We start from the raw sequence: 14,789 nt of genomic DNA on the forward strand, positions 1-14,789 counted from the left end.
GTAACTAAAGAATTTTACTAATATTTTTCTAAAGATTTAATAACATTTAGTAAAAATGTTACAATAGATATTATTTTTTATAATATTACTATAGAAAATCTATTGTAACATTTTTACTAAATGTTATTAAATCTTTAGAAAAATATTAGTAAAACTCTTTAGTTACAGAGTATATTTTGTAACACTTAGAAAAATGTTACCATAGATATTTTTTGTACTTCAAAATATGTTCCATAGATATTTTTTGTAACACTTAAAAAATGTTACAAAAGATCTTTAGTAACATTTTTTTAGTTATATTATACTATTTTTTTATTTTATATTATACATAATATAAATATACTAAAATTAATTACTACAACATAAAATATTTCATTAAATTCACAAATTCACAAAACGAAATTTTTATAGCCTCTTTCATTAATCATTATACAAGTGTGCTTCGTGATGCAAATAAAATGAATAAAGAAAAAAAATACTTATAGCACTTAAACTCTATGAATATTTCATATTAAAAAGAAAAGGAAAAGGGATACATAGTATACATAAAAAACTTAGTCCTTATGATAATCCTAGAAAAATGTATTTATCTGCTTGACTAGCTCATCGCTGCGACAACTTGTTACCATTCCCTTAAACCAGTCAACCAAGTTCATCTTATGCACATCAAACAAAAAAGCAATAAGAACTCATATAGTGGGCAAAAATAAAACCTGAAGAAAAATAATCATGGAATTACCTCTGCAGGTGGTCTGGAACCCCAAGTAAAGTTTCCACCTTCAATTTCTACAGCATTGTTGTCACCAACTGAACTTTGCTTAACACTCCTTGCAATTTTATTATTGCCTAACTCTTCAGCAAGCAAAAAGGTATTGAGCCGATCGAAATATACCACAACTTGGATAAGAATAGAGAGAGCCTCAGGGATCATCCTAACTAGTTTTGACATGATCCTCAATGTTGTAAGAACTGTGAAAATTGTCCCTGCATCCAATGGAGCACTATGGAACAGAACACATCCCAGGAAGACAACAACATAAACAATTGTCCTATATACAAATTCAAGTAGCCTATTTACAATTTTAAAACTGGAAATTGTTCGAAATCCTATCAATGCTCACTTTTTGGACAACGATAACACCAAAACCCACAAGATGCCAATATATATACTCAAACCTAAAATTCTCCAATGTCAAAAGCTGTGTGATTTCCTTGAACAATTCTTCATTAAAAGTAGCAAACACTTTCAAATCCTTTACTAAGATTTCTACCGCCTTGGACCAGTCATGCCTACCAAAAAGCAATCAACAACAATCTTATGAATTTGGGAAACAAATTTTGGAAAAACAAACTCCTATGTTCTACATGCTTTTTGACGTAAAAGTCTCTGAATTTCAAACTTTAAATTTGCAAGTTATTTTTGTGGATTGCAATATTATGGGTGCAATAATTATTGTGAGGTGCCTATATTGTTGTCAACATGATCTCTGCAAAATTAAAATAAACAATAAAAAAAATTAACTCACAATATTCACATGCACTTGCACTCTATAATCTTTAGTAGCGTGTGATTAAAAATTTTGCAGCATTTTAATGTGATTTTATGTTTTGGAATGGAAGTTTCCATCAATTCTTTTCTTCTTCTATTTATAGATAAAATTTGAGTGTTCCTTCCCCGTATTTCAACTTAGTGTTAGCTAGTTTTCGATTATGCATCAAAGCATTTATCTTCATCAATTAATTGACTTTTACATGTTAAACTTCAATTCATAAATTTTACTTGAAGAATGCGTTTTTCTCTATTTTTGTCGAAATTTAAATACATGTTTTGTTAACACATGACTAAATTAAAACACTAGGTGCCTATACTGCTGCATCAATTATCCAAATGACAGTTAATACTCATGGCTGAAAGATTAACAAACATGAAATTCAATAAGAGAACTTCTTTTAGTAAACATGGTAACAGAGAATAGAATCACTAACTTATAAATTGTTCTGATTTCAATTACCCAACTTTTTCGTTTCTTATGAAATAAAACTTATCTTGAAACCTCAAATGACTAAGTTATCAAGTAAAAAACAAATAAAATAATCTTAAAAGATTTATTTTTATAAAAAAGATTAAATAAAATGGAAAAATATTAAAATATTCTCAATTTTAACATGTTAGATCATTTCTATTAACATAACACAATAAATTCAGATAGTAACTTAGACCCAAAAAATCATTAAAGGCAATCAAGAAAATTTCATATTATCAATTTTGGAGAAGCATAGTCCATAGTGCAACAATTAATTATTACTTCAAACTTAGCACATAATATATAAATAAGATAAGAAGAGTGGCATATATAGTTAGTGATGAGTTGAAAGAAAGAGTAGCAAGAACAAGAACCTTCATAGGAACACTTCTTGAGCATCTTTTCAAGGATCCTAAGTCATGTTGGGTCATCATCAACAACAAGGACTCTTAGACCTGCTGGAAAAGCATCACGTCTTGGTGAAGAGAAGCAACAATTACTTAATTACAATAATTAATTAATTAACTCTCTTCATTCAGCATTACTCAATTAACGCCTCAAATTGCCAATAGTATTACAAATAATTAATGACTTGGTGAACACAAATAACTCCATGTATAGGCCGAAATTGATACCCTTCAAACATTGTGGAATTCATAAATAATGATACCATCATAACATTTTCGTGTAATTCCACCCAAAGAACTAGCTCAAGGGAAAGAATTGCCCCAGTGATGATACCCTTCAAGCATTGTGGAATTCATAAAGCTAAGAGCACTAGAGCAGATAATGCTAAAATCTCATAGGCTTAACCTAACCTCAGATTTAGCATAAGAACAATGAGGGTGGTATTATATTATTTTCTGTACTAGTACCATCTCCATTTTATTTGATTTCTCACTTTTAAGACATATGCCGAAGAGTAAAGAAATTCAAATCAAGGTTCATTTATAAAGATTTTTTACTAAAATACTCTCATATAATTTTTAACATCTAATTAGTTCATCCTATTAAGCTCATATTCCTTAATCAATAATGTGCTTAAAATTATATGATGCTCAAAATTAGAAAACTAATAATAACTTTTTCTTTAATATAGGAGAATCACAGATAAAAAAATAAATGGCAGGACATTGATTCTTAGAAGCATTACAAAATCATAGTTGGATTATTTACTTAAACAAGTTGATTGAGGAGGTTACTTAATCAAAAGAACAGAGCATCCATGCCCGCAGGCGCAGACATTCTCATCATAGCATCCTCTGCTTAACCTTTGAAAGCCATTAAGCACCGAAAGATTTGACACATCTTGACAAATACAAACTTGACACTATGGATGCGCTTGTTTTAACTTTCTCCGACAAAACTTTTCACATATTTGTATAAATTTAGAAAATAATCATAATGTAAAAAAAAATAAAAATCTGTTTTGAGCTTTTTCCTTCTTTTTGGATTTTGGTAAAAGCTAAACAGGGTAGCTTCTAATTAAAATCAGTTTTCAACTTTCTTACAAATTTATAAAAAAAATCAAGTTGTAAACTAAAATCACTATTTTGAAAATCAGAAACAAACACACCCCTATATCAGTGGCCAATTATCATAAGTGAAAATAGATGTCATCTCAGCATCTTTATGTGAATTTCACACAGACAAGATTTGATACAAAAACTGCAGTAGTAGGAATTATAACCAAAGGGACCAATACCCATTATTAGTAGTATAGATATTTAACATTTCACACAGACACACACATATGGTGTAGCATATTTCATGGTTTTATAATACCAGAATAACATCTTTTTAAGCTTGTGTTAACCATAAGAACCAAAACAAAAGAGGCAACAACTAAACATGACTACTAGAAATTTCTAACAACTATTCCAATGGAGAAAAAAAATTGAAATTTACCCACCTCTCCATTCCATGACATGGGAGACCACCATTGATATGTTCAAATGTCAGTATCTTGCCCACAGCCAGATACTCTAGCACCTACAAAATGAAGTTGATCAAGCATGTACATACATTCTCTTAACACTAACTTCATATATAGAAATGATAGAACAGAGAAAGGAGGACAGGAAATAAAAGCTTAGGATCACAACCATCAATTAAGGTCTAAGAAATGAAAAATATTGGGAAATCACCAATTAAAACCTCACTAGCTTGCATTATATGACATAATATCTCATAAGAACATGGATAATTAATTATAATGCAAACAGAATATCAAGAATTTAAGGGATAGCCCTGGTAAGTAATTTGAATTCTCGTTCAAAATTGGTGAGTAACTATTACATGCTCACTTCATAACCAAATGATAATCACAGCAGTGTACCTATATTCACTGAGACAAATTCACAAACATGTTCTACTCGTGGTTCACCATATCTCAAACAAACTATCCCAAATTTGAAGATCAATCCTTAATCCTTTCTTCCTCACTACTTTCTTCCTGTCACATTAGATATCAACCCCTTAAACAACTTAATTAAAACCTAAATTCAAAACCTAACTACTAAATAACCAATTCAAAACCTAAATCAATTTATAAGAAGTGCAAGAAATTCTAAGAAAGAAAAAACAAATTGAACAAAGAGAGAAATTGAACAGAGTTTCAAAAACACAGTTTCAAAAACAAATTCTAAGAAAGAAAAAACAAAGAGAGAAACAAGTGCAGGAAATTGAACATAAACTATAAGGATAGAAAGATTCGAGAAACTAGGTTGAAGCACAATTCAGATCTCAGTCAAAATCAGCAAGGGATGAGAAATTGAAAACAGAGTGAATAGAATGAACGAAAAGAGAAAATTCTTACCAAAATTGAGATCGAAATCGAAAAACTGAATCGAAATTTCGAGAATGATTCAAATCGAGCTGAAATCGCAAAACCTTGATCGAGAATAAGAATATGAACCGATTGAGGTATGTGACCTAAATCGAGAATAAGCAAAACCGATTTGGATAGATAAACTTGAGTCGGAAGAGAACGAGAAAGAAATTCGATCTCGATGTGAAGAAAATGGACTGCAAAGGAGATGCGTTGAAACTTGAAACTTGAAACTTGATTTGGTAACGTTGCATATTTGGTAACGTTTGTATGTGATGTTTATTTTTCTTCATTTAAAAAATTACATTCTCTAACATTTATTTTACAAATGTTGTTAAAAGTATAATTTTATTAGTATAACTAACATTTTAAAAAGTGTTAAATAAAAAGTAGGGCCGCACTAGTGTACAGATTAAAGTTGTACAGATATACAGATTTTTTTTACTTTATTTCACGCTATGACACGTGTTGGTTCTATATTGCAGTATTCAACTGGCTCAGAAGGAGTGGTGGGAGCTAATGGGAGGTGTGACGGAGCCGACTTGATGAGGTGAAGTTGAACGGAATTCTAAAAGTTACGCCTTCCGTTGGTTGGAGGCTCTCGTCATGGACCTTGTTTGGGCCGAAAAAAAAAAAAGGATGAACCTATCACTTGCTTCTTCACTTTGATAGTGTGCTAACACTCAGACACTAACAAAAAAATAACTGCCGTCCTTAACACTCACAGTCACACACTAATAACTGCTATTCTTACATGCACTGCACGGCTAATATAACTAATAATATTATTTTTATAATAATAATTAATGACTTAAATAACTAATTAATTATATATTCAAAAATTAAAAATTATATAATATTCAACAACAATAATATTTATTTATTAATTAACACTACGGCTAACTAAAATATATATATATATATATATATATATATATATATATATATATATATATTAATTATTTTAAATAGACTAAATATTTCTACACATTAACACATAACTAACGTAATTATAACAAAATTAACTCATTAATTACTTAAAATAGGTTAAATTTATTTAGGAAAAAATCTCACAATTAAACTTCACAATTATTAGTGATGTTTATTAGTCATTGAAAAATAAAACGCAAGTCAAATTGCTCCTTTTGTTAGTTAGATGATAACGTGGTAGGTTAATGCCACGTGTCATAAGATAATTAGTTGACGTGTCAAATCAGTGATACTTAACATGTTACGTGTCATTTGATATGTAAAAAAAATATTTATAATCAAAATAGTTCTTGAAAGTTCGGAATACGAATTCCAATTTACAGATTCGGATTCAACATTCACATCTCATCCTCCATAGTTCAGGGTTCACAGTTCAGCGTACATTGTTACAATATCCTTCCACCAAAAGAGATAAACACATCAACTGCGATTTACAATTCGGGGTATAGTGTTTACCGAATTTGGTTCTCCAGCTCCTGGACCACGGTTTACTGTTTTTACGGTTGCGGGTTTTTGGGTTTGGCTTGCAGGGTTCAGGTTCTAGAATTAATCTTACCATGTACTATCCCAAAAAGGAATAACCAAATCAACTGACTTTTTACAATTCAGGATTTGTCTTCTAGAAATTTGTCTATATCGTTTAATCTCTCACGGGTATACGAATTGTGTTTTGTGAATTAGGGTTATGATTTTCGTTCCTTGGGTCTTCCAGGTTTGGGGTTCAGGGTTCAGGGTTCATGTTTATTGGCTCAAGTTCAGGGTTCAGGGTTCAGTGTTTACGCTTTCATGTTTACGGTTATAATGTTACGGTTTAGTGTGACGATTTAATTTCAACATTACGAATTAACAACTCATTTGCATTATTCATGAATCTCATCTTCATTTTGTTTCGTCCTTATTTCTTTCACTGTTTCATAACTTTCACTCAAAATACACTGAAGACCAACTATTTTCTTATTTTACTCTACGCATCAACAATTCTATTTTCACATCGGAGGCGTATTTACATCCACTCTAATCAAGGTAACTTTTTTCTTTTTTCTTCTTTTAATTAACAGTAAAATTTAGAAAAAAAAAATAAGACACCGAAACACAACACTTTGGACTAAAAGTTTTGCATTCAGTAATTATAGCGTCAATCAGTGATGGGTACCGAAAAATTTAGATTCCGAAGCAAAAAGTAGTATATGAAAATATTAAAATAATTTATGTTTCTAAACCCTAAACCCCCAATCCTAACTTTGGACCTTAAATCTCAAAATTTAAACTCTAAACTCTAAATTCTAAACTCTAAAATATATTACCTTTAAAAGAATTTTTCATTACAATTTTTTGACAATATAGACTGGTCATACCTCTTGTTACGGTGGGTAACCGGAGATTTATAGAATGGATAACGTTGGATGGCCCAAATGTGTGAAGGAGGAGGTTTCCGAATGAGTATGCAACTCGGGGGACTCCGTCCGACTTGTACACGTGAGTGAATGGGGGGTGGTACCTGCAAAGACACTCCGATGCCTAAGTTAGCAAAGGTGTTAGCAGGTCTAGAGAGTATTGGGCTTAGAGATACCTGAGGGGTGTCAGTGTATTTATAGTGGTGAGCCAATAACCACCGTTGGAGTAGTGCCATATCTTTAGGGTGTTAACCGTCCCATTATCTTAGGGAGATTAAGATATGGATTTATGAAGCGGTTAGAGAGATTTTAGGGGCGGTTACTCATTTGAATGAGTGTTTATCTGCCAGCTAATCTCATGTCCGACTTCTTTAGAGTAAGTCGTAGTTGTTACCGACTTCTTATGTGAAGGTCGGTGCTTAGCTAGGCTTAATCCTTCAGACTAGGCCTTTTATTTGGACCTGGGCCTTTGTCATTGGGCCAGGGTATGAACACCTCTATTATTAATAAAACCGTGTCTAATCACATATTAAATATTTATTAAATCACATTTATCATATTAAATTAATAATATTTTTTTACATATATATATATATATTTTGGTCCATTTGGTCATAAGCTCTTCAACGATATATTCTTCATAGAACATTCTTTTTCCTGTCCATAAAATCGGATACATCACCCTAGGCCCTCATTTGATTACTTTTTTATTCTGGGGCCCGTTCATCACAAAGGCAAAGGAAAAGGCATGCAGTGGTCCAAATATCCATTTGGGCATTGTCCCAAAAAAAAAATAAAACTAAACGGAACCATATACTATTCCAACGTAGGAAGCTCGGCTCTCTATTAGGTTCTGCACAATTTCACGCTGCTCTCACTCTCATGACTTATGGACACGTGTTGTCACTACCTTCTTCTAATAGGAATATCTGTAAATCTTTAAATACTTGCATCTGTACATTATAATTTCCCTAAAAAGTATTAGTAAATGTTTAAATTCTAGTAGTATGTGAAAGTGGAAGGAGAAGAAGACGAAAAAGAAAAATAATGCACTATCACAGTGGCTTGAGACAATAATAAAATATAAATTAATAATTTTAAAAAATAATAAAATTAAAAAAAATTTTAAAAATTGAATAATAGAATTAAAAAATATTTTTTATCAATTAGAATTATGTATAAAAATAAAAAATATTTTAAATATAATTTTTTATCTCTGATTGAAATTAAATACGGATAAAAATAAATAAATAAACCTAATAACATTTATAAATAGTTAATTTATAAATAATATTTCTAAATTTTTATTTTAATTTTTTTACACATAATAACAACATAATAAAATTTTTTAATATCTTATTTAATTTAAATTTATAAATCATATACATTCTAAAAGTTAAATAATTTAAATCAATATTTTTGTTTTTAAATTTTTTATTCTTAATATTTAAATTATTTTATTAAATTTATAAGTTTAAAATAGAAATATAAAAATTAATTTCTTAAAAATAATAATAGAAAAGTGGCTGAAAAAATACGATAGTGCCTCTTGAGCCGTTAGTATAAACATAAAATAAGTAAACTTATTCTTTTACTTTTATTTAGTCTTGTATTAACTCATGTTAGTTTTTAAAAAAATTTTAAAATTTAAAAGGTTTATATAATAATTAAATCTAAAAATAAAATCAAAATAAAGTAATTTAAAGTTTGAATTGAAATGATACTTCCTTAAAAATCGAAACAAACCTAGATTGTTATAAAAATCAGTAAACTTCCACTCAAAAACATCAACTTCACTTGCTTCAATAGTGCCTGGCTTCTCCCAACAATTATTGTCACGTGAGAGTGATAGGTAAAATGATCAAATCCATCTTCCAATGCTTCTTTGTGCGCTGGGTGAGGTAAGCCATATTTTGTTTTTTTTAGCATAACACAAAATAACACCGTGAATCTAAACTATTTTATACTTAATTGTGCCAGGAAACTCCCAGTACAAAGGTGTTATTTTGTCAGTCTTCCAGTCGATATAATTACCGATATTTTTGTTAGACTTCCCATAAAGTCTGTTCTGATTTGTAGATGTGTTTGCAAGTATTGGAACACATTAATTTCTGATCCAAATTTTGCCAAGTTACTCTTTACTTATACACTTCCTGCCGTGATGATCGGAACGTCGCATTCAAGATTCTTTCACCTTGTTGAATATGACCGAATTGAATGGTATGAAAGGAGAAACACTCCATTTTTCAGCGGTGTGTTTGAGGTCCTGAAACCCAACAATAGTCGCGGTATAAAACTTGATCCTAAATTTGAGATTCCTCTCCCTGGTCCTAAATCAATTTGTTGATGTGCTTTCTTGTTATAATGGTCTTCTTTACTTGAATTGTTCAATGGACGGAGACATTTCACTTGTTTGCAACCCAATAACAGGTGAGTTTATAAAACTTCGAAAACCCCCTCCAATGCTGAAACCCTGCGAGTGCAAAATATCTTGGGGTTTTGGTTTTCACCCAAAATCAAACCAATACAAGGCAATGAGAATTCATATCTTTAAACATGATCATCCTATGGTTGTTGAAATACTCAGGGTTGGAATATCGAAAACATGGGTAAATATTGAGGTAAATTATCTCAAGAATTTGGTATATATGTCGAGTTATTCTATTGCTTTAAATGGGGCACTTCATTGGATTGGTATGGATGTTGATGGCAATATGTCCATATGGGCTTTCAATTTCGACACGGAGAGGTTCCAATCCTTCTCTATGGTGCCCATGGATCAGGGTACAAGACTCGGCATATTTGAATTCAGGGGTTTTCTCTGCTTGATGTATTTTAATGAGATGCTGGTCACAATGTGGATGATGGAAAAATATGGAGTTGAAGAATCTTGGACTCCCATTCTCGTAAGTTCTGACAGAAATACTAATTCTTCCATAACCATGTCTTATGATTTTGCTGCCTTCCATGATCGTGAAAATAAAGAACTTAGGATTTTTCAGTTTCACTATGAATACAGCAACATTCAGATGATTGATCTTGTTCCTACTCTTATCCCACTGAAGGATATTATTATCGGAGATAATGTGGAGGTCCAGAATATTTACTCACGGGATAACCCAAATTGAGGTTCTGTTAGTTTTAGGAAATCATTTCATTTGATATTCCTTTTTTTTATTTATAGTAATGCTCACATCTTATTTGGTTACTTAATTATTGTCTCTCCCTACTCAAACTCAATAGTGTTGGCAAAATTGTTTGTAAATTTTCTTTTTCTAAATTATTATAATGTGAAATATAATTTAAATTAATTCAATTTAATTTATAATCCCTGTTCTAATTGTATTGGTTTAATCACCTTTGACGAAACAAAATTTTAAATTTTGAATATTAAAAAATAAAGAACTAATTTAAATTCACAAATTGATTTTTTTGTTAATAAAAACAATTTAATGTTTTTACAAAATATTTTTTTACAACGGTGTACTCTCTACACTAAACATCAATTCTTATGTATTTGTATATGTAGATACATTTTTTTATTAAATAATTAATTATCAGAATAATCAAATTTATTTACAAACAGTATAATAAAATTATTTTATAAAATATAAAATTTGTTTTTCTATATAAAATAGTTAATTAGGGACTGATTTTTAGTATATTCATAGCATAATTGTATAATTATATGTTGACCGTCATTATTATGAGATTAAAATATAAAATATTAAAATGTTAGATACACAATAAAATTCAATCACCAAATTAATTATCATATATTTTTATATAATATATTATATATTATTCAACTCATTTTCAATGCGAATTATATATGTTAATATATATTTTATTTTATATAAATAATTGATTTAAACTGATTTTTTATAAACATATTATATGATTATATTTAATATGATCGTGTATGATTAATTAATAGTTCATCAATATTATTAGCAATTCCATTTTAGTTATATATCATTTGCAGTAATTACTTAATTCCTAAAAGAAGATGAAACTAATACTACTAATCATATAATCATATCATCTTCAAATAGATTTTAATCGGTAGTTAAGTCGAGTCTTACGTGTAGTTTCTTAATTCAATTCAAGTCAAAGAAAGAAAGAAAGAATCTTCAATTCCAAGAAGATCATAGTTAACAATAATAATAGTTAAACTGAACGTGGCGACAAGCTTCAAAATAATTAAATGAAATTAACAAAGATGTATCTTGATAATTGAGTATTAATATTGTACTAGTGCTAATAAGACATGGCTTAGAGTCAATTTTTTTTGTTTTAATAATCTTGATATAGAAAGAAAGAAAAAAAGGCTGGTTGTTGGTATAAACAAGTTGATTAATTGGTATTCAATTAATTTAGGGTTTATTTCATGATACCTAATTCAATAAAAATGTCTAAAATATCTTTTTATGATAATATTTATTTAGTCTCATTTTAAAAACGTGATTTATAAGAAAAAAAAAAGTAACAATTTAAAGAAAATAGCAATATTTTTAAATAAAAATAATATTTTTATAATATATTAAAATTAAATTCTACAATTTACCATCTAATAATTAAAAGAAAACATTTTTATATAAAGAGAATTGTAAGATTTTATTGAAGTATTTACGATATTTCATATGTTAGTATTGTAGCATGCATCACACAATGTAACTTCCTAGTCCTTAATTAGTGTATATTTATTGTTATTATTGAATCATGTTAGGTGTATATTAAAATTAGTCATTAAAATTAATTATTAATATAAAATATATGTTAAAATATAAATATATATTAAAAATGAATTAAACAATATATATATTTATACACAAATATATTGGTGATTGATTTTAGTAACAAATTTTATTGTACAAATATCATTTTTAGTTACAATTAGATTAGGGGTAAGTACGATTTTGGTCCCTTAAGTTTAGTGCCAGAATCGAATTTGTCCCTCTTGTTATTTTGCCATTAAAGTCGTCCTTAATGTTGCATTTGTATTTAACTTCGTCCTTTGTAATTAAAATTTTTTTTTATGACAATTCTACCCTTTTCATTTCGTGGGAAATGCTTTATTTCTTTCCCTGGACGAGAAACCCTTAACGTTTCTTATTCATAATGCTTGGTTTCTTATTCACAAGGCTTCGTAAAGAAAATCCAATACATTGTGCCCTAACCCAGAATCGGAGAGGACCGGAGATGTTGATGGACTGAAACTAAAGAGAGAAGGCGAGGACGACGAACTGGAAGAAAGGGACGTGAGGAGTCGCTGGAGCATTACCGATAGGGTTTGAGTAGGTATGTTTTTGTTCCTTCTTTTTAGTTTGGTAGCTCTCGCTGCAGTGGGTATTCTCGGGTTAGATTACTTAGGGTTTGGGGGTGTGTTTATCGTCGGAATGAGGCCATGTGTGTGGAGAGTAGGGAGTAGGTAGGTCCGTCTGTTTCATGTTCTACATTAATGTGTATGTGTTGTTGTACTCTGTTTCAGGGTGTGGTAGAAGACGATGGGTTATTTTAAAGTGAAGGTTTACCATGGAGGATGGTTTATGTATAAGAACGGTCCATTAGAGTATGTGGGAGGAGAAACAACGGTGATAGAAGATATTGATGGTGATCGGTGGTCTGTTTTTGAAGCGTATGCTGAGCTAGAGCAATTTGGTTACGTCGAGGAGAATATCCCATCATTATGGTTCAAGGATCCAGTTGCTGAAGACATGGAGAAAAATCTGAAATTGTTTAAAACTGATGCGGATTCCATTGAGATGTGTCGAATAGCAGAGTTGAGAGACCATGTAGAGTTATATCTTGTCCATAAGGTTCAGGAGGAAGAGATGTTCTATGATGTTGGCTACATTGATGTTGGGGATAAAGATGGGATGGGTGACATTAGTAAGGGGCAGGAGCTGGTTCCGTACGGTGGAGTAGATGAGGGGGGAAAGCAATCTGAACCATTTGCTGTTGAGTCTGGGACAGAGGACGACAATGAAGTTGGGTATGATAAATCTAGTAATAGTGACAGTCTCGATTCGGAGTACAATCCATCTGGGGAAGAGGACGATAGTAAAGATGATGTGCACTTTACTGATAGTGATGATGATGTTGATCCTGAGATTAGTGGGTTTCAAGATGTGAATGTGATGAGTAAAAAATCTAGGGCTGTGAATAAGAATGCTTGTGCAAATGAGCAGTTTGAGAATGTTGAGGGAGGAGACAGTGATGACTTAGATTTCGATCACCAGGTTGGGTCTGATTCAGAGCATGAGGGCTTCACATTTCCAGTTCACAAGCTTCAGAAAGATATTAGTCAATACAAATGGGAAGTTGGCACATTGTATGCATCTCGAGAGGAGTTCAGGGACACTGTAACTGCTTATGCTGTGCATACGGCAAGGTCAATCAGGTTTAGGAAGTGTGACTTGCAGAGGGTTAGGGCTGTTTGTTCGGGTGATTGTCCTTTTTGGGTGTATGCTGCAAAGGTCAGGGGTGAGGAAACTTGGCAGCTACGCAGTATGAACTTGACACACACATGCACACAAGCACACAGGGTGGGGATCTTACATTCGGAATGGCTCGGCAAGGCGTTTAAGAAGAAGGTTGAGTCAAATCCGAAGGTGAAAATAAAGGAGTTGGTTTCCAAGGCACAGAAGAAATGGAACTTGACTGTCACTAAGTCACTGGCCACTAAGACCAAGCAGATTGCACTTGATCAAATTCAGGAAACCTTCCGAGAGTAGTATAAAAGAATTTACGATTACGGACAGGAGCTGATGAAGACAAATCCAGGATCCTCCGTTCGCATACAAGTGCAGAGGTCCCCAGATCTTGACAGTGAAGCACCAGCATCATCAAGGACCAGTTACTGCATCTTTCAGAGGATCTATGTGTGCTTGGAAGCATGCAAGCAGAGCTTCCAGCATTGCAGGGATTTCATTGGCCTAGATGGCTGCTTCTTGAAGACACCCCAGGGAGGACAGCTGCTAACTACAATTGGGTGGGATCCCAATGACCAAATGCTGCTGATTGCATATGCGGTTGTGGAAGCCGAGACGAAGAACTCATGGAGCTGGTTTCTAAGTCATCTTACATCTGATGATGGGCTGGATAAGATGGGAAGATATACCTTCATGTCTGACCAACAAAAAGTAAGCAAATAACACTAAATTTATAGAGTGAAATACATCCATTCAATTCTCCCTAATTACAATTTTCTTGATTTCATGCGTGCAGGGTCTGTTGCCAGCATATGACGAGGTTATACCTGGCGTGGATAATCAGTTCTGTGTGAGACACTTGTACAGCAACTTCAGAAAGAGATTTCCAGGATTACAATTGAAGAAACTGATGTGGAAGTGTGCTAAGGCAACTCACTGGAGGGATTGGGAGAGGCACATGGCCGAGGTGAAAGCTGTGAATCAGGAGGTCTATAGGTACCTAATTGCTATCCCTCCTAGGTATTGGTCTAGATCTAGGTTCACCTATAACTCTAAGGTAGATACATTGGTTAATAACATGTCCGAGAGCTTTAATTCTGCCATTGTTGATGCTAGA

The 14,789-nt window shown here is 31.6% G+C and overlaps 1 protein-coding gene across 6 annotated transcripts; it reads right to left on the minus strand.

The window, feature by feature from the left end:
• Window positions 1-388: 388 nt before the first annotated feature.
• On the minus strand, window positions 389-5,142 carry LOC130936035 (ABC transporter C family member 8-like). 6 transcript variants are annotated; one of them, XR_009068032.1, is made up of 6 exons: window positions 4,843-5,142; window positions 4,363-4,479; window positions 3,937-4,016; window positions 2,399-2,479; window positions 740-1,290; window positions 389-656 (listed from the first exon to the last, which is right to left on the minus strand). XR_009068032.1 is itself a non-coding variant. In XM_057866004.1 (5 exons), the coding sequence occupies exons 3-5, from the start codon at window positions 2,421-2,423 to the stop codon at window positions 573-575; spliced, it is 354 nt and encodes a 117-aa protein (XP_057721987.1). In that variant the 5' UTR covers window positions 2,424-2,479; window positions 3,937-4,016; window positions 4,843-5,141; the 3' UTR covers window positions 389-572. The 6 variants fall into 6 exon arrangements, 2 of the variants coding, with proteins under 2 accessions (XP_057721987.1, XP_057721988.1); XR_009068033.1 differs by having other exon boundaries at window positions 2,399-2,482; XR_009068031.1 differs by lacking the exon at window positions 4,363-4,479 and having other exon boundaries at window positions 2,399-2,482; window positions 4,843-5,139.
• Between the last annotated feature and the right edge of the window lie 9,647 nt (window positions 5,143-14,789).

The sequence above is a fragment of the Arachis stenosperma genome, chromosome 6 (assembly GCF_014773155.1).
Source record: "Arachis stenosperma cultivar V10309 chromosome 6, arast.V10309.gnm1.PFL2, whole genome shotgun sequence".
NCBI lineage: Eukaryota > Viridiplantae > Streptophyta > Magnoliopsida > Fabales > Fabaceae > Arachis > Arachis stenosperma.

Excerpts from the sequence above, each read along its gene's own strand:
- LOC130936035 (XM_057866004.1), bottom strand. The coding sequence starts at position 2,423 with ATGCTCAAGAAGTGTTCCTATGAAG. Across the intron at positions 985-2,398 it reads CAAGAAGTGTTCCTATGAAG|GGACAATTTTCACAGTTCTT; the intron begins GTTCTTGTTCTT and ends CATTGGATGCAG. Across the intron at positions 657-739 it reads GTTCCAGACCACCTGCAGAG|ATGAACTTGGTTGACTGGTT; the intron begins GTAATTCCATGA and ends GATGTGCATAAG.